We start from the raw sequence: 19,506 nt of genomic DNA on the forward strand, positions 1-19,506 counted from the left end.
ACACCCGTGTTCTGCTATGCCCACAGAGGACAGAAGAGGCTGTCGGGATCTCCTGGGACTGGAGTTACAGACAGTTGTTAGCTGCCATATGGGTGCTGGGATTCAAACCTGGGTCTTCTGCAAGAACAACCAGTGTTTGTAAATGCTGAATCATCACTCCAGCCCAACTTCTGTTGTTTTAACAATGCAAAATGAATAAAGAGACAAAGGGGCAAGAAAGCAAGGAAGTTACACATTCTTACATGATCCTCTGGGTTCAGTGATTAAGCTTTGGCAAGAACACATCCTTGACAAGTGGCTCAAAAAAAGCACTCTAAGAGTCTTAGACTAAAAGTAAAGGATCTTTGTTTTGCTCCTTTGATATTGACATGCTATATAACACAACAAGAAAGCAAATACCTCAAATTTGTACTTTTCCCTTCCCTCACTTGGTGCTCTGTTAAGGTTTGTATGATTCAATAAATGCTACTGAGTAAACGATAACAATACAAAGTTCAGAGAGATTAAAAAAACTGAATTTTTTTTGGTCTTTTTGAGATAGGGTCTCCCTGTAGCCCCAGCTGTCCTGGAACTCACTATGTAGACCAGGTTGGCCTTGAACTCACAGAGATCCGCCTGCCTCTACCTCCCCAGTGCTGGGATTAAAGGCATGTACCACCATGCCCGGCTTGAAAAACTGATTTTTTTGTCCATGTTTCTTCGTATCACTATCCTACAAGTCAGACTCCTGGAGGCAGAAATGAACATTACACATTCCTCACATCCAGATCAAGTTGGATAGATGTTACTAATAATGAACTGAAAGCACATGAGGCACTGAAATAAAGAAAGATCTTTTCTTCAGAGTCCAGCAACAATCTACACCTCCTCCCACCTGAGCCTCTCCTAAGCACAGGCAAACCAGAGCAGAGCCATGGAGACTGCGAAAGGAAATGCAGAGCAGCACGTACCTGTGTGGATGCGACGGTGGTTCTTCAGGTTTCCTGCTGTAGTGAACTGCTTACCACACCCAGACTCATGGCACATAAAGGGCTTCTCCCCATTGTGTGTCCTCATGTGCACCTTCAGCCTCTGTAGCACATAGAAGCTTTTCCCACAGCCTTCTGCAGGGCAGATGAAGGAACGATCATTTCTGAAAAAATAATCATAAAAGCACTCTTTGAATATACTCTTAGCTAGTGATGACCAGTCAAAACTCCTACTGACTCTCAAGGCAGACAGTAAATTCCAAACCCAGATACATCAAAATAACCTGGAGAGTTTATTAAAATTATGCCCAGTTCCACCCCACATCTAACATTAACTGCATACATTTAAGACAATGTCCAAGGCTTACATATTATTTTTTAAGTTCTCAAAGAAACTGTTTTTTTTTTTAAATATTTTATTTATTATTTTTATTTTATGTGTATGAGTGTATTGCCTGCATGTATGTGAGTGTCCCCATGTCATGCAATGCCATAGAAGTCAGAAGAGGGCTTCGGATTCCCCTGGAACTGGAGTTAAGGAGGGTTCGTAGCCACCATGTGGGTGTTGGGAATCGAACCCAGGTCCTCTGCAAGAGCAGTCAGTACTCTTAGCCATCTCTCCAGCCTCCAGAAAGTATGTTTTATGAGACAAGAATTTTTGCTCTTTAAGATATTCAGGTGCTAGCAGCGCTGGCGAAACAGTGCAGCAGTTAAGAGCACTGCCTATTCTCCTATGGGTCTGGTTCAATTCCCAGCACCCACGTAGTGATTAACATCTGTATGTAACTCCAGTTTCAGGGGATCCAATGCCCTCTTTTGACCTCTGTGGGTACTGCAGAATATGGGTGCACTTACATACATGCAGGCATTACACTCATACACATAAAATAAAAATAATTTTTTTTTTTTTTTTTGCTCTTTTTGAGACCTGTCCTGGAACTCACTATGCAGACCAGGCTGGCCTTGAACTCACAGAGATCCGCCTGCTTCTGCCTCCCAAGTGCTGGGATTAAAGGCCTGTGCCACCATGCACAGCTAAAATAAAAATAATTTTAAAAATTGAAAAAAAAAAATATACAGGTACTAAGTCTGGCATGGTGGCACATTCATTAAGTTCAGCACTCCCAAGTGAGGCAGACTCAGACAGATCTCTCTGAATTTGAAGTCAGCCTGGTCTTCATAGGGAGTTCCAGGTCAGCTATGGTTATATAACTGATCTTATCTCAAAAAAACAAAGTAAGTGGGGCTAGAGAGATGGCTGCTCTTGCAGAAGGCCTGAGTTCAAATCCCAGCAACTATATGGTGGCTAACAACCATCTGTAACTCCAGTTCCAGGGGATCTGACACCTTCTTCTGTCCTCTGGCAGGCACTGCATAACACGGGTGCACTTATTTACATGAAGGCATAACATTCACAAACATAAAATAAAAATCAATGAATCAGCCAGGCATGGTGGCACACACCTTTAATCTCAGCACTCAGGAGGCAGAGGCAGGCGGATCTCTGTGAGTTCAAGGCCAGCCTGGTCTACATGGTGAGTTCCAGGACAGCTGGGGCTACAGGGAGATCCTGTCTCAAAAAGACCAAACATACCACACACACACACAAACACACATATATATACACACATATATAAAATCCTGGAGAGATGGCTCAGTGGTTAAAAGCCCTGGCTGCTCTTCCAGAGGACCCAGGTTCACTTCTCAACTTCTCAGCACCCACATGGTGGCTAACAACTGTCTATAACTCCAGTTCTAGAGGATCTGACACCCTCTTCTGGCCTCTGCAGGTTTGCACACACATGGTACACTTAGATACTTGCAGGCAAAGCACTCAGATATATTAAATAAAAAGGAATAAATAAATATATTTTTTAAAAATATGAGAGCCCTAAGCCTGGTTTGGTGGCAAATGCCTATAATCCCAACACATGGGAGATTGAGGAAAGAGCATCCTGAGTTCAAGACCAGCCTGAGTTATATATATGAGAATATATAATCCCCAAGGGCTGGGGATGTTGTTCAGTGGAAAGCATTCAAAGACCTAGTTTTATCAAAAAACCACAAAAACAAGAAGCAAATAAGAGGATGCATAAGGATACAAGCCTATGCTTATGTTGGCCTATATGCCCAACTCTTGGGAGAATGAGTGTTAAAAGATATTTTTTAAGCTCAAGATTTTGGAAGGAACTTGAGCAGTGTGAGATTTCACTTAAAACAAAACAAAAAACCCCAGGGGGATCTTGATTTTTGAGACAAGATCTTGTTCTATGTCACCCAGGTTGACCTCACACATGTGATTCTCCTACCAGCCTCCCATATACTAGGATTACAGGTATACACCACCACACCTGACTGAAAAGATAAGACATCTTTGTCAGCACTCCCTGCTTTCCTTTAGTTTGTTCGTTCGGAGGACAAGCTCCTCTGGAAAGGTTAACATTCTTAAGCTCCAAACAGAAGATCTCACGAGGCCTTTAATCCCAGCACTCGGGAGGCAAAGGCAGGTGGATCCCTGTGAGTTCAAGGCCAGCCTGGTCTACATAGTGAGTTCCAAGACAGCTGGGGCTACAGGGAGACCCTGTCTCAAAAAGACCAAAAACGAAAACAAAAACAAAAAAACAGATCTCGGATTTGCTTACCGATGAGTTTTGAGGTGGTACTTATAGTGAGCTGGCCACACAAATGTTCGGTCACAGCCTTCAACTGTGCACTTGAGCTTCTTTTCCACTTGAGGAAGGGGCCCGGAATCTTTGGGTTGCCCATCACCAGAACCAAGGTGAACATTTTCTCCTGTAACAGAGTGATATATTTATAATTCAGGGAAGGATCCTGCTCAGATACTTAGATTCAAACAATAAAGCTCTTATATTTCATTCCTAGTGACCATTAACCAGAGATGGGGTTTGCCTTTTCTATGGACAGAAGTACTCTACATCCTCATCCCCTTATTCCATTTAATCCCAGCACTCAAGAGGTATAGACAGGAGGATCTTTGTGAGATAGAGGCCAGCCTGGTCTACATAGCAAGTTCCAGACCAGCTGGGGATACAGGAAGAGCCTGTCTCAAACAAACAAACAAACAAAGAAACAAAGGCTTCCTTTTTCATTATTTCATAAAGCACAATGTTAAGAGTCAGGTATGAGTGCATGCCTGTAATCCCAGCATTTGGGAGGTGGTGGCAGGAGGATCAGGAACTCAAGTTCATCCTTGGTTATGTAGTCTCAACGAACCCTACCCCCCACCCCCCAAAAAAAAACCACCAAAAAAAAATCAAAGCACTTTATATTACATAGTGGGAGCAGATAGACCACACACAGAGCAGATGCTACAAAGATAACTTGATAACTTGAAGTTCTGGTAATAAAAATCCTGCATTTTTAAGGAGAAAATTGTCACTCTGGCTTAGTGTGAGGTCATGGCACATTTCTGTCACATAGGCATTCTTAGATTTCTGTCTTATGAAGTCAGTTTGGTCATTTACCATTTAATGAGTGAGAAGGACCTTCTAATTTCCTCTATCACCCCTCTTTAGTTATAAAATGTTTAAAAGTACTAAACCTCAGAAGATTTTTACAATTTTAACTAAATTTTTATAAAAAACAAAGTATCTACTGACATGCTGCTGCATATAGAATAAAGGGAGGTAAGGAGCGATAAACAATACCTCCGTTAAATTTAAATGAAATCAGTTAATTAAACACTTATGTAAATTACAGGTGTTCCCTTCCTCTCACTTTCTTCAAGATATTGTTGGACATCAATAGAGCAAAACATTCATGTCACTGATTCTGCCATGTGTGTACTGAGTTTCTTTGTACTATATATAACTTAGGAGTAAGATGTACACTTCCAAATTTCCTTCTCAAAAGCAAAGAGTAAGATATATATGTTGTTCTTATCACAGTCCCTGGAAACAGTTGATCAAAGGCAGTTTCTGTCCCATCTATTAGTCTTTCTCATTATGCCCTACATTCTCCTTGCTGTATTTTACCAAGTATCAGTCATAAAACTAATTGTTCCTACATCAGGACAAAATTTAGGATGCCTCCTATTAGTTAATATTAATTTTTTCTTTCATAATATTGTCCTAGATTTTTTTTTATGTGTATGAATGTATTGCCTGCATGTGTGTAAGTGCACCCATGTTAGATGCAATGCTCATGGAGATCAGAAGAGGGTATGGGATCCCCTGGAACTGGAGTTATAGGTCGTCTGCCCTGAAGATTTCTTTTTCTATAAAATTCTAGTAAAACTGTAAAAGCTTTTTAAAAAAGTGTTTAACTGATAAAATTAAAATTAACCAAGACAGGGGCTGGAGAGATGGCTCAGCAGTTAAGAACACTGGTTGTTCTTGTAGGAGACCCAGGTTCGAATCCCAGCACCCACATGGCAGCTAACAGCTGTCCATAACTCCAGTCCCAGGGGATCTGACAGCCTCTTCTGACCTCCTTGGGCATTGCACGACACAGGTGCACTTACCTACACGCAGGCAAGACACTCATACACATAAAATAAAAATAATAAACAAAATTTGTTTTTAAAGTTTAAAAAATAAAATTAACAAAGACAAAAGTACATGCACTATAAACAAAATTACCCATCAACTTTGGAGATCCAGCTAATGAGTTTTAATGAAAGAGCTATAGAATCCTTATGTTAATCCAAAGATTGACATCAGTAAACAGCTGGAGCATAATACAGGCAATTTTGTACATACATTAAGAGAGGCTACTGAGGGCCAGGAAGATGGCTCAGTAGATAAAGGCGCTTGCTGCCACACCTAAAGATCTGAGTTCAATCTCTGGAACCCAAATGGTAGGAGAGACTCAATTCCCACAAGTTATCCTCTGACCTCCACATACAAACTGTGGTGTGCAAAATGGGAAAAATAATAATAATATATTATTATTATTATTATTATTATTTTTTGGTCTTTTGAGACAGGGTCTCCCTGTAGCCCCAGCTGGCCTGGAACTCACTATGTAGACCAGGTTGGCCTTGAACTCAGAGATCCGTTATATTTATATTTTATATAAATATGTATGTGTGTGTGTGTGTGTATATATATATATATTGAGTTGGAAACAGTTGTACATGCCTGTAATAGTAGCAAAGGTTGTGGCAGGAGAATCAAGAGTGTGAGGCCAGCCTGGGCTATATAGTGAAACCCTGTCTTAGGGAAAAAATAAGTTTAAAAAAACACCTCTGGTGCCGGGCGTGGTGGTGCATGCCTTTAATCCCAGCACTCGGGAGGCAGAGGCAGGCGGATCTCTGTGAGTTCAAAGCCAGCCTGGTCTACATAGTTCCAGAACAGCTGGGGCTATAGGAAGACCCTGTCTCAAAAAAGACGAAAAAACACCAAACAAACAAACAAAAAAAAAAACCAACCACCTCTGGTATAATTATAATAAAATGAATACACAATGGATGGACTGTGGAGGTAGCTCAGTTGGCAATATGATTGCCTAGCATGAACAAAGTCCTGAGTTTGAGTCCCAGTACTGCTCAAAACAGTGCATGGCAGCAAATATTTGTAATCTTGGCACTTCATAGGTAAAGGCAAGAGCATCTGAAATTTAAGATCATCTTTAGCTACACAGAGAATGTAGTCTGGGTTACATGGGATCCTGACTTGAAAAGAAGAGAAGAGGGGAGGGGAGAGAAATGGGGGGGGGGAAGAAAAGATAGTAGTATACAGATGCTATGAAGAGGCAAAAAAAGAATAGAGAGGTTTAGGTGAGAGAAGAATGGGAGGGTAGGCAGAGAAGGGGCTAGGGGAGGGATAATACTAAGGATGTCAGAAAAAGCCATATGGAAGCCAGGCATGGTGGCACACGCCTTTAGTCCCAGTACTTAGGAAGCAGAACCATGGGATCTCTGTAAGTTGGTGGCTAGCCTGGTCTTTATAGTGAGTTCCAGGTCAGCTGGGGCTACAGGGAGACCCTGTTTCAAAAAGACCAAAGAAGAAAAAGAAAAACCCATACGGAAACCTACTATTTTATAAGCTTCCTAAATATATATTCATAAAAAGAGTTTAATTGGAGTTACCCTACACAAGGGATAAATGCTCTTGATTGTCCACCAGACCTCAATGGTAAGACCCTATTGCTGAAGATACCACACACTCTGGTCACAGAACATGGAAAAATCAAGTCCTGACCAGGAAGTGTCCTCCATGCAGGTTGCTGGAAAAAAAGTCATCAACAGTCTTACTCAGCTGTGAACTACAATAATGACCTTGGTAGCAAGATATTCCAAGAGTGCCATGAATGTTATAGGGGTAACCAACTACTTTATGATTGGACTTAAGCCTGCTCCACAGGAGGAAACACCAAGAACCTATGGTTGGGGAGCTCATAGGCCTCAGAGGTGAACCTACTACTATTATTTTGCTAAATGGACATAGTATTAAACTGCCTTCTAAATTTGTATCTCTATACTTATAGATTAGTGCAGCTCTCAGTCCTCATCAGAGTTTCTTTGTGTAGTGGATGGTGGTTTATGTAGGAACTCACATCAAAGTAGAAAGAATGTGTTAGTACAGTGTTATGCCACAAATGAAACACCTATCACCCCCCTCCACAAAGGCTTAGAGGCTATCAAAGAAGAGGGCATGGAAAGATTTTAGAGTCAGAGGCCAGGGAGGATCAGAGTAAAACAATGTCTTTTGAATATGACAGGGCCATAGCACCCATGAATTCACAGCAGCTATGGTCGCTTGTACAAGACCTTCACACTCAAGCCAGCCAACATTCTAGAATGGAGAAGAGAGGCCTTATGAACTCCCACCCATAACTAAGGAGCTACTGACAGTTGATGGCTTCTAGGGGAGGGAGAGTCACTTTTCCTTAAGTATGTGGCCCCTGGTAGGTTAATCATACTCCAGTTGATGGCTCCACACATAAATATACAGATAGCACAAACAGGATTTGCTGGGTTATTAAAAAAAAATAAACAAGGACATGTAATTTTGAGGGGATGGCAAGGTGGGGGGTAGATCTGAAGGAGTTAAGGGGAGAAGCTGAGGATGAATATGATCAAAACACATTGTATGAAATTCCTAAAGTATTGATAAAAATAGTATATACAAAAAAATAGGCAAGACTAAGAAAATGCTAGAATCCATCCTCTTCATCATTTAAGACCACCAATACATGCTCAAATATGAGGCATTTTTATATTCCCAAAAAATAAACAAACAGGTGTGGTGACATATGGTTGTAATACCAGCTGCTAAGATGTTGAGGCAGGAGAATCACAAATTTGAGGCCAGTCTGGGAAACTTAGCAGGATGTTATCTCAGAATAAAATTTAAAAAACTTACAAATGGCAGCTCAGTAGAACACTTGGCTAACATGCAGGAGGACTTTGCATAACCCAATACAGAAAATAAAAAATAAAAAAAGAAAGATTTGTGTTAAAATACATTCAAATACTGAATAAAATTACATTCTAAGTTAGTGGGTAAAAAGCAGTATTAGGAATGTATGTGTGTATTATATAATTCAAAATGTACATGTATAACCAAACACCTGAAAATTTCAATGTCAAAAAGTTAGGAAAAAATTTAAAAAGACAGGGAATCTAAGCAAAATCGAATTGTATTTTTGTCCTATATTTGGGCTTGCTTCATATTCAAGAACACAAGACACTTGTTATGGTTGAAAGGTAACTTATTTTGAGTTAAATATTCATACAATGTGTTACTGATTGTAAAGCTTATACCTAATTACTCAGAATCTTTTTTAATCTCTGTAATAACTCACAAATAGGCAACCTATCTGATCTGTATGTTCCATGAAAAAATTAAAACTAAGGAAGGCTAGGGGATGGAAAGATGGCTCAGTTACTAAGAGTACTTGCTGCTCTTCCAGAGGACATGGGTTTAGTTCCCAGCACCCACACTGGGCTGCTTACAACTGCCTGTGACTCTAGATCAGGGGATCTAAAGCTGCCTTCTGGCCTCAATGGTGACCTGCATGCACATGATGCACATGCATGCACTGAGGCACATACACATAAAATAATAAATCTTAAAAAAAAAAACCTAAGAAAGGTTAAACTGTCCAAGGCAAGTAATCAATGTGGTGCAACATCTGGATCCTAGGCCTCCCTATTCTAAGACTCAAGTTCCTTCCTTACACTGCTTCTGATTGGCAAATATGGAATTATTTTCTTTTTCTTTTCTTTCTTTTTTTTTGTCTTTTGTGTCAGGGTCTCCCTGAATCTCCAGTTGGCCTGGAACTCACTATGTAGACCAGGCTGGCCTCGAACTCACAGAGGTCCACCTGCCTCTGCCTCCCAAGTGCTAGGATTAAAGGTGTGTGCCACCACGCCTGGTTGGAACTATTTTCTAAATGTGAGTGAAATACTGAAAGTTTCAGGATCCATGGATTGGCAAAAAACATTTTAAGAAGAATCCTTCCAAAAATGATTTGAATATGCCAGGTGTAGTGGCACGTACTTTTAATCCCAGCACTCGAGACAGAGGCAAGTGGATTTTTGTGAGATTGAGGCCAGGCTGATCTATATAGCGAGTTCCAGAACAGCTGGGGCTACTGGGAGACCCTGTCTCAAAACACAAAGAAAAAACAATAGTTAGAATAGATAGAACTAAGCCTGGGCTTGGTGGCACATGCTTGTAATCCCAGTACTTGGGAGGCAGAAGCAGATGGATATCTGTAAATTCAAGACCAGCCTGGTCTACATATCTACATAGTGAGTTCCAGGCCAGTTGGGGCTACAGGGAAACCCTGTATCAAAAAAAAAAAAAAAAAAAAAAAAAGGATAGAACTATTCCAAGCAGCACTATGACAGTCACAAATTAATTATTTGAAAATGAACAGAAGTGTGGAATTTTCTGTGGAGCTAATGTTTATAAAATTGGAATATTCTGAAATATCTATAGGATCCCTGAGTGTTCCATTAGAAATTATTTAGGTTTTTGTTTTCATTTGAATAGTAATTAGAAAATAATCCTAAGCATATTCTAGATCATCTGCAAGGACTCCAAACAGCTATGAACTGACATAAGATTTCAGTGATTAAACTTGATTAGTGATAATGATAATATTGAAATGCAGTAATAACTGAATCATCACAGGTTAAAGAAAATACAGAGAGAGACCTAAACAAAAGGTATTAATGATATGTTACATAAGCAAAAGTAACTGGTATAGAGGTGTTCTAAATGTACTTATGATTCTAAAACACTCAGAAGGCAGAGGCAGGCAGATCTGTGTGAGATTTAGGCCAGCCTGGTCTACATAGCAAGTACAGGCTGGCTGGAGCTACACAAAGACCTCCTCTTAAAAATTAAAAAAGGAGCTGGGTGTTGTGGCTCATACCTTTAATCCTAGCACTCGGGAGGCAGAAGGAGGTGGATCTCTTCTGAGTTCAAGGCCAGCCTGGTCTACGTAGCAGTTCCAGGCCAGCTGGGGGCTACAGGGAGACCGTCTTCAAAAAGACCCAAGGAGAGTTGGGGGGCGACACTAAGGGAAGGTGCCGATGGGGAAAGGGGTATAAAGATAATTAAGATGTTGTGCATGAAATACACAAAATTCAATTAAAAAGATTTAAAAAAAGATTAACTTCAGGATCTGCATTATTTTTTCTCTTTTTTTGAGACAGGGGCTATGGAGCCCATGTTGGCCTTGAAACTGCAATCCTCCTGCCTCAGCCTCTAGAATGCTGAGATTACAGGTTTGTGCCATCATTCCCAGGTCTTTAGATTTTAAAAGATGCTCTGTACATTACTTATAAGTTGAAAATTTAGGGGTTGAGGATTTAGCTCAGTGGTAGAGCGCTTGACTAGCAAGCACAAGACCCTGGGTTCAGTCCTCAGCTCCGGGAAAAAAAAAAAAAGCTGAAAATTCAGAATAAAAGTTTAGTTGATTTTGTACACAAAGCTGGCATGGCCAAGCTATTTTATAGAAAAATAGGACAATGTGTTTCTAGGCTTCCATTCTCATCAATAAAATAGCTTGAATTGTACACAACTCAAAACATAGCTACTGCATTATCCAAAACCTTTGTGTAGAATACCAGAAAGGAAAATCCCCAGAAGTCTCACCATTGCTGCTTGTTCTTGCATTCTTTGCTAGTTGTGCACGAGTAGCAGCAATCAAACTGTCATGGGCCAACTCCTGAACCCGGAGGAACCATGGAATACTACTGTCACTGCTCTCATTGGAGAGGAAATCATTTCCTGAATCCTCTGTCTCATCCTGTACAAATACCAAGTGCTCAGCTGAAGAGCCCAGACCTGGAAAAAACAATAGGATACAGAAAGGTTAGGCAACACATAATCCTGACCCAGAAACTGTGTCCTGACTCAGTTATTCCAGTTCCGAGTTTTTGTTCTTATAAATGATTAAAATATCACTTTTCTATTCAGCCCACAGGCTTATTGTTAACCTGTCTCCTCTTGTTTCAGAGGTGAAGTGTTCCTTCCTGGCAACCAGGCCACCTGCCAATTGTAACACCACCATCCTATTCTTCAGGCATTCTTCCCTGCATCCTTCCAGTTACATTCTCTCTCATCCTATTCCTCTTTATTGGCCAGTTTTTCCTTATAGACTTTAAATGGGTCCTAACTCAAGTTTCCCCTTTATATTTTAAAAATCCTATTACCCCAGGCCAGTGGGGCTACAGAAAGACCCTGTCTCAAAAACACCAGAACAAAACAAAAACCAAAAATGCCATTACCATTTTATCTGCTCCTTGAAAGTTTTTTGTTGCTGATGTTATTGGTTTGATTTGTTTGAGACAGGGTCTCACTATATTCCCTAGGTTGTCCTCAAGCTTATCCTGCTGCCTAAGCCTCGTGGGTACTGGGATTCCAGGTATGTACCACCATATCCTGATCGAGTCAAGTTTCTTGAACAAGTGTACCTTCTAACTTACGTATCCATTCACTTATCTTCTGTTCATTCCCCATCTCTTTAACTCTGATCTCTATCTCCCATTATTATTCTTACTAAAGTCACCAGATATACAATCTCACTAGACCATCCTAAAGTATTTGGAATCATTTAGTATCCATTCTTTCTTTTTAAGATTTTTTTATTTGGTGCATATGATTATTTTATCTGCATGTATGTATGTGCACCACGTGCCTGCCTGGTACCCAAAGTTAGAAGAGGGTACCAGATCCCCTAGAACTGGAATCATAGATGGTTGTGAGCTGATATGTGAGTGCTGGGAACCAAACCCAGGTCCTCTGGAAGAGCAGTAAGTGCTCTTATCCACTGAGCCATTTCTCCAGACCCTAGTATCCATTCTTCCTTTTTTCTTCCCTTCCTTAAGATTTATTTTTATTTTATGTATATGAGTCTTTTGCCTGCATGTGTATATGTGTACCATGTGTATACTTGGTGCCCACAGAAGCCAGAACAAGGCTTCCCTGGAACTGAAGTTACAGGTTGTTCTCAGCTGCCATGTGGGTGCTGGGAGCCAAACCTTGGTTCTCTACGAGATCAGCAAGTGCTCCTAACTGCTGAGCTATCTATCCAGCTCCATCTTTCTTAAAACACTTTCCTCCCTGGGGCAGGAGAGATGGTTCAGCAGTTAAAAGAGCATTGGCTGCTCTTGCAGAGAACCCAGGTTCAATTCCCAGCACCACACAGCAGCTAAAAGCTGTTTGTAACTCCAGTTCCAAGGGATCTGACGCCCTCTTCTGACCTCCCTGGGCATTGCACAACATGGTTGCACTTACAGACATGCAGGCATTACACTCACATAAAATAAGTAAAATATTAAAAAAAAATATATTTTCTTCCCTTAGCGTCCCACCCACCATTTTCTCCCAGTTCTCCTTGCTACTCTGTTGTCCTCTTAAATGTCCCCTTTTCCAGGGTTCCAGGCTTGCCTTTTTCTTTTTTTTTTTTTTGGCTTTTTTGAGACAGGGTCTCCCAGTAGCCACAGCTGGCCTGGAACTCACTATGTAGACCAGGCTGGCCTTGAACTCAGGCTTGCCTTTTCTTGTTATGCTTCAAACTTCTATGGAATCAAAGAATCCACAATCATTGTTTTATGTTTCCTGAACACCGAAGAGCACCCAATCTTCTAGTTCACAGCAGGCCTCTCTAAAACTCTTCTAAAGGATACCTCTTCTAGATGCTTCCAAAATCAAAGCATCAACAAATGTATATTGGAACTAATCATCCTCCCCCAAGCCTGTCCTTCCTATATTGACTATCTTGGTCAATGGCAACACATTAATTTCCCAAATAAGATATATTTCATTTGCCATGTGTGGTGGCACTCTGTATCCCAGCATTCAGCTGTACGAGGTGGAGGGATTCCAAATTTAAGACCAGTCACTACTACACAGAGACCACCCATTTCCAAGGAGCTTATGATTTTCCTATGTAGCACCTAACACCTATATAATATGACTTAGTATTTAGCACCTTTATAGGAGCAGACAGCAGTCTCATTTTGCAAACACAAAATCTGTTAATAGAGATGGCTTTAAGTTCTAAAGGTAGTCAGCCAAAATATGAAAGCAGATTTTTCTCAAATTTGGCAAAATTACCAGCATCTCAAAATTAAAACGAGAGGAAATGTTGACTCATTCTAGAGTCTTCCCTCTTTTTTCATACCCTCAGTTGGTTACCAGTATATACCAACTCTCTGAAGAAATCAAATAAGGCTTCTTTAAATATGTCCCATCTCTAACTTTTTTCCCCTTAAATATGAGTACAGTTCGGAAAAGATTAAAACATACCTGCTCTTGTTAGGTTAAGAAGAATAAATGAAGTGTTGTCACTTGGCTGTAGATCTTGCAACAAGCTAGGAGACTCTGGGGTGGACAAAAACTCTGGGGTCTTCTGTACAGTCTGAGCTCTTGTTTCCTCTCCGTCTGGGCCCACATTCACCTGAAGGCTCCTCAAAACAGCTGAGGAAGGGACCTCCTTGGAGGAATTGTTATGATTTGGAGTATCATCTAGTGAAGGAAAAACACCAAAGCTTTATGTAGCATTCAACTCCAAGGAGCTCACCATTTTGATAAATAGCACCTAAGACCCATTCAACTTCCCTTAGCAACCTACAAGAGCAAACAGCATTCTTATTTTTGCAAATACAAAAATTGATGCTGGGCATGGTGGCGAACACCTTTAATCCCAGCACTCGGGAGGGGCAGAGGCAGGTGGATCTCTGGGAGTTCGTGGCCAGTCTGGTCTCCATAGCGAATCCAGGCCAGCTGGTGCTACAGGGAGACCCTGTCTCAAAAAGCCAAAAAAAAAAAAAAAAAAGTCTCAGAGAAAAATAGACATGACATTAATTTCTAATGGTAATCAGTCAAAATGTGAGTAACAAACTTTTCTGAAACTAGGTATAACTAACAATTAACCACTCACATTTGGAAATTACACAATTTAGTTTTTATTAAGATTTCATTTATTTTATGTGTATGAATATTTTGCCCGCATGTATGTAAGTACACCATGTTTGTACCTGGTGTTCGTAGAGGCCAAAAGAGTGCATCAGATCCCCTGAAATGGGAGTTAAAAATGGGTGCTAGCTACCAAGTGAGTGCTAAGAACCCAACCGGGGTTCCCAGGAAAAACAGTAGGTGTTCTTAACTGTTGAGCCATCTCTCCAGCCTCCAACTTAGTTTTTTTGTTGTTGTTGCTGATTTGGGGGTGTTTGTTTTTGTTTGAGAAAGGGTCTGGCTGACCTGGCACTTCCAAAGATCTGCCTGCTTCTGCCTCCCAAGTGCTGGAATTAAAGTTGTGTACCACCATCTAATATTTTTCAAAGTCAAAAATTAGTATTACCTTTAAAAGTACAGCTGCATAATAAATACTAATTCAAGAACAGGATTTAAATTTATATTATTTTTCTTAGAGGTCCTTCTCCTTACTCCCCTCTACTTTGAGAGGCGGGGGTGGAGTGGAATGCAGCAGTACTGGGGATTGAACCCAGGTCTACATGTATGCTAGGCAAGAACTCTACTAACAGAACTACATCTCTAGTCCTCTCCTTAACTTATACAGCATATATATCACACTTCTGGTGAGTTATCACAGGGGAAAATACAGCCTGGGAAACCAGTGAATTTTATTTAACAATCAATATGTTTCTTTATAGTTCTGAGTTTATACTGAATGTAAATAAATAATTTAAAAGATTTACTCTCTCTTGGGGCTGGAGAGATGGCCCAGCAGTTAAGAATACTCGATGTTCTTGCAGAAGACCTGGGTTCGAATCCCAACACCCACATGGCAGCAGTTCCAGGGGATCTGACGGTCTCTTCTGTCCTCTGCGGGCATTGCACGACACAGGTGCACTGACCTACATGCAGGCAATACGCTCATACACATAAAATAAAAATGATAGAATATTTTTAAAAATTAATGAAAAACTCTGAAAAACATTATATGTTTTCAGCATGGTAGTATAATTCTTCATTATATTAAAACCAAAACCTCTGAATTTCTTCCCAGACCTTAGAACAAACTTGAGAGTAAATCTTTTTTTTTGTAATTTTTATTTTTATTTTATGTGTATGCATGTATTGCCTGCATGTATGTAAGTGCACCCGTGTTGTGCAATGCCCGTAGAGGACAGAAAAGGGGTTTGGATTCCCCTGGAACTGGAGTTAAGGACAATTCGTAGCCGCCATGTGGGTGCTGGGATTAGAACCTGGGTCTTCTGCAAAAACAACCAGTGTTCTTAACCGCTGAGCTATCTCTCCAGCCCATTTTTAAATATTTTATTATTTTTATTTTATGTGTATGCGTGTATTGCCTGCATGTAGGTAAGAGCACCCGTGCAGTGCAATGCTCGCGGAGGACAGAAGAGGCTGTCTGATCCCTTGGAACTGTAGTTACAGACAGTTGTTAGCTGCCATGTGGTGCTGAGATTCGAACTGTGGTCTTCTGCAAGAACAACCAGTGTTCTTAACCACTGAGACATCTCTCCAGCCCTGTTTGTTTTGTTTTTTGACACAAAAACAAACTCCCTGTAGCCCCAGCTGGCCCAGAACTTGCTATGCAGACCAGGCTGCCTCAATCTCAGCAGAGAATTGCCTGCTTCTGCTCCCTGATTAAAGGCATGTACCAGCACACCTGGCTATGATTTTTTTTTTTAATCTACTCATATGTTGATGGACACAGGTTAATTGCATATCTTGGCTATTGTGAATAATGTTTCAGTGAACATTAGGGCATACATATCTTAACATACTGATTTCATTTCCTTGGGAGATATATACACAAGTGTAATTGCTATCTCATCTGGTAACTGTACTTTTAGTTTTTTTGAGAAATTTCCATACATTTTTCCATAATAGCAACAAATGCACAAGGGTTCCCTTTTCTCTACATCCTTACCAACATTCGTTATTTTATTTTTTTTATACACCTAGGCATTCGAACAACAAGAATATTTTTGTTTCTGTTTTCATTTCCTTTATTATTGTTAAAATATTTATTCAATAAATTAAAAATCAGACAGAAAATTCATGAGGGTGAGGAATCTAACTAAGATTTATTAGCACCTAGAAGTTTTGTTTGTTTTGTTTTTTGAGATAGAGTCTCAGTATACAGCTGTGGCTGGCCTCTGCTTGCTAAGGGGTACACATGCCTATGCATGTGAGGAGGTCAGAAGATGGTGTCAGATCCTTTGGAATTAGAGTTTCAGATGTTTGAGGGCTTGTTTCATAGGTGCTGGAATTTGAACTCTTGTCCCCATGACTACACAGCAAGCACTCTTAACACCCGAGCCATTTTTCCAGCCCAAGATAGGAAAACTTTAATGTTGAATGACTGAATATATCTGGCTTTCTTGAATCTTACAACATTTTAAAGTCTTCAAAGAATTATCATTAGAGGAAAGCAACCAGAAAATTTTATAACAAACAAACTACCATCAACAGGCCAATAGTGACCTTACCCTGATTAAACATTAACATTCCAAACATGGGTCAGAAAGGATAGAAAGAATTCATTACATCTCAAAATAATGCTCTAGTTAATCGTAAAGTAAAAGTCACTTTTCCCATCCAAAGCTAATCTCAATACCTGTGTCAGAATTCTGCTTCCTCCTACCATATAGTCCTCGAAGAGCTCAGACTTAAAAAAATAAAATAAGGAAAGCCTTTAAAAATACTATATAATACTTCCTCAATTCTATGCTAGACCTTGTATTATTACCTCAACTCCTGTAGCCTGGCTTTTCAGCCCATTCTTTCTGTGACTGCCAAAGTTAATGATGGCCTCCTTTTCACTTCGTCTCCCTAGCCTCTCAGGGGCCTTTTACACCCTGCTTTCCCTTGGGTCACATGTCTCTGCTCTATGCTGATAGTCATCTGAATACCCTACTCTACTTTATCCTCTTCCATCTTTTTGGGGCTCTCTTGCCTAATGCTGTACCTTCCAAAGAGAGTTCCACAGTTCTGCCACAGCCTTTCTGTCTCACTCTCACAGTTGGGGTGCTCATATTCACTCCTATGGCTTAAACTACTTAGGCACTCATGATGACTTCCACGGTTATTTTTCCCATGATCTAATTTTTAGTTTCTATCAGTCAGCTGCAAAAATCAATTACCCATTCCACTCTTAACACAGAGTAGGCTAAGATTTTAAGACTTATTTATCTTATCTGTAGTGAAAACATTTTTTACCTGGTAACATTAGCCGACTGCATTCTGAGGCCTCTGTCACTGGAAGGAGGGATAAGCAAGTAATGTCTTTAGCTTCTGACTCAACTAGCCCCTGTCCCAGTGGGATGGAGGTATTCTGAACAAACTGAACCAGGAGCTAAGGAGAGAAAAAAGGACAAAAACCGAAAAATAGGTTGTTAAGAATCAATCTCAACTTTTTTTTTTTTTTTTTTTTTGGTCTTTTTGAGACAGGGTCTCCCTGTAGCCCCAGCTGTCCTGGAACTCACTATGTAGACCAGGCTGGCCTTGAACTCCGAGAGATCTGCCTGCCTCTGACTCCTGAGTGCTGGGATTAAAAGCATGCGCCACCATGCCTGTCTCAATCTCAACTTTTAAATTTACCAAATGGTGATGATGTAATTAAATTTGTTCACTAATCTCAGCCATATTCACAGAAAAACTAGATTAATTATATTTATCAAATCTTTTAGTCTACAAAAGGCTAATTTGTATAATTGGGTTAATTTCCATCATTTTCCATCAAACAAAAATTACGAAAGTAATTATATTTTTAAATGACAAGCTGAGTTTTTTTTTTTTTTTTTTTTTTTTTTTTTTTTTTTTTTAAAAAAAAAAAAAAAAAAAAAAAAGAGGACGATAAATCTTTCACTGTGATATATCAAAATAAATTATTTTGATATATCACAGTGAAAGATTTATCGTCCTCTTTTTTTTTTTTTTTTTTTTTTTTTTTTTAAAAAAAAAAAAAAAAAAAAAAAAAAAAAAAATCAACTGCACTGTACTGATTACTTCTTACAACACATTTTCCTGAGTAAGTGGTTCATTTAATCCTTACATTAAATCTGAGTGAACACTTATATACATATATTGGGGGGGGCTTTTTGAGACAGGGTCTCCCCTGTATCCCCAGATAGCCTGGAAGTCACTATTAGGATAGCCTTGAACTCAGAGAGATCCAGCTGCCAAGTGCTGGGATTAAAGGCATGTGCTGCCATGCCCGACTAACATATATATATATATTTACAAATGAGAATCAATCTGAAGACATTATGTGACTTGTCTAAAATGACACTAGTTAGAAGCTCTAGTCTTTAAACTTAAGTAATCTGACTTCAAGTTCAGTGACTTTTCTACTATGTAACACGGATTCACCAAAATTAATGTATGAAAAAAATGATTGAAACTATAAAATGCTTAAGTTCTCCAATCAGGTTTAGAAACAAAATGTTTTCAATTAAGTAAAAAAATTAATGAAAGAATGGTTTGTGAAAAAAAAAATATATATACACACATACATATCACATATATAAAAGAAATACATTTGGAGATAAAATAATTTTTCATATAAGTACCTAAATATTTCATTTTTCTACTTCCTTAAATAGCAAATGCAAAAACCCACAAAAGATAAAAATAGAAGAGTTAAATCTTTGAGACTATACTCAGTAACAGAGTTACAATAAAAATCATTTGGCTCCCAAAGTAAAAAATATTTACTATCAAGCCATTAGAGAAGTTTTCTAGCCAATGAACTAGGAATAAACTCTGAAATATAGCCCACCAAAAGAAAACAGATGAATGGGCTCACCTCTGGTTTGGATTCTAACTCATCTGATAACATTGATTCAGCTTCTAAAATCCTGCAGCTGTTCAGGGGACAAGTTCAAATCTAATTCAGAGTCAATGATACCTTCCTGTTATGCTCATATTCCTTCATGAAACAGTTATTCTTTTCCTGTAAGATGCTGAACTAGGTTGGTAATCAATTTAACCTAAAATTGGGGTAAAAAAGAGAAAGACACATCATTAAGCACAATGGGGAAATGTAGCTGAATAAAGGCATATATATATATATATATATATATATATATATAAAATGAAACACAACAAACAAATAAAGA

At 39.4% G+C, this 19,506-nt stretch overlaps 1 protein-coding gene across 5 annotated transcripts in view; it reads right to left on the minus strand.

The window, feature by feature from the left end:
* Window positions 1-19,506, minus strand: part of Znf410 (zinc finger protein 410) — a 51,359-nt gene that overhangs the window by 21,226 nt on the left and 10,627 nt on the right. For 3 of the 5 annotated variants that reach the window (XR_001872840.2, XM_029554412.1, XM_029554413.1), the window contains exons 2-6: window positions 17,606-17,741; window positions 13,703-13,921; window positions 11,045-11,236; window positions 3,611-3,761; window positions 951-1,132 (exon numbers count right to left, since the gene is read on the minus strand). Coding sequence is in view for 4 of the 5 variants with exons in the window: in XM_029554412.1 (XP_029410272.1) it covers window positions 951-1,132; window positions 3,611-3,761; window positions 11,045-11,236; window positions 13,703-13,921; window positions 17,606-17,741 (880 nt within the window). In the remaining variant the exon portion in view is untranslated. Of the gene's footprint in view, window positions 1-950; window positions 1,133-3,610; window positions 3,762-11,044; window positions 11,237-13,702; window positions 13,922-17,605; window positions 17,742-19,193; window positions 19,378-19,506 lie in introns of all 5 variants that reach the window. The other 2 variants (XM_008849760.2, XM_008849761.3) reach the window with 2 other exon arrangements.

Source organism: Nannospalax galili, unplaced genomic scaffold, assembly GCF_000622305.1.
Source record: "Nannospalax galili isolate Female #2095 unplaced genomic scaffold, S.galili_v1.0 scaffold24, whole genome shotgun sequence".
Lineage (NCBI taxonomy): Eukaryota > Metazoa > Chordata > Mammalia > Rodentia > Spalacidae > Nannospalax > Nannospalax galili.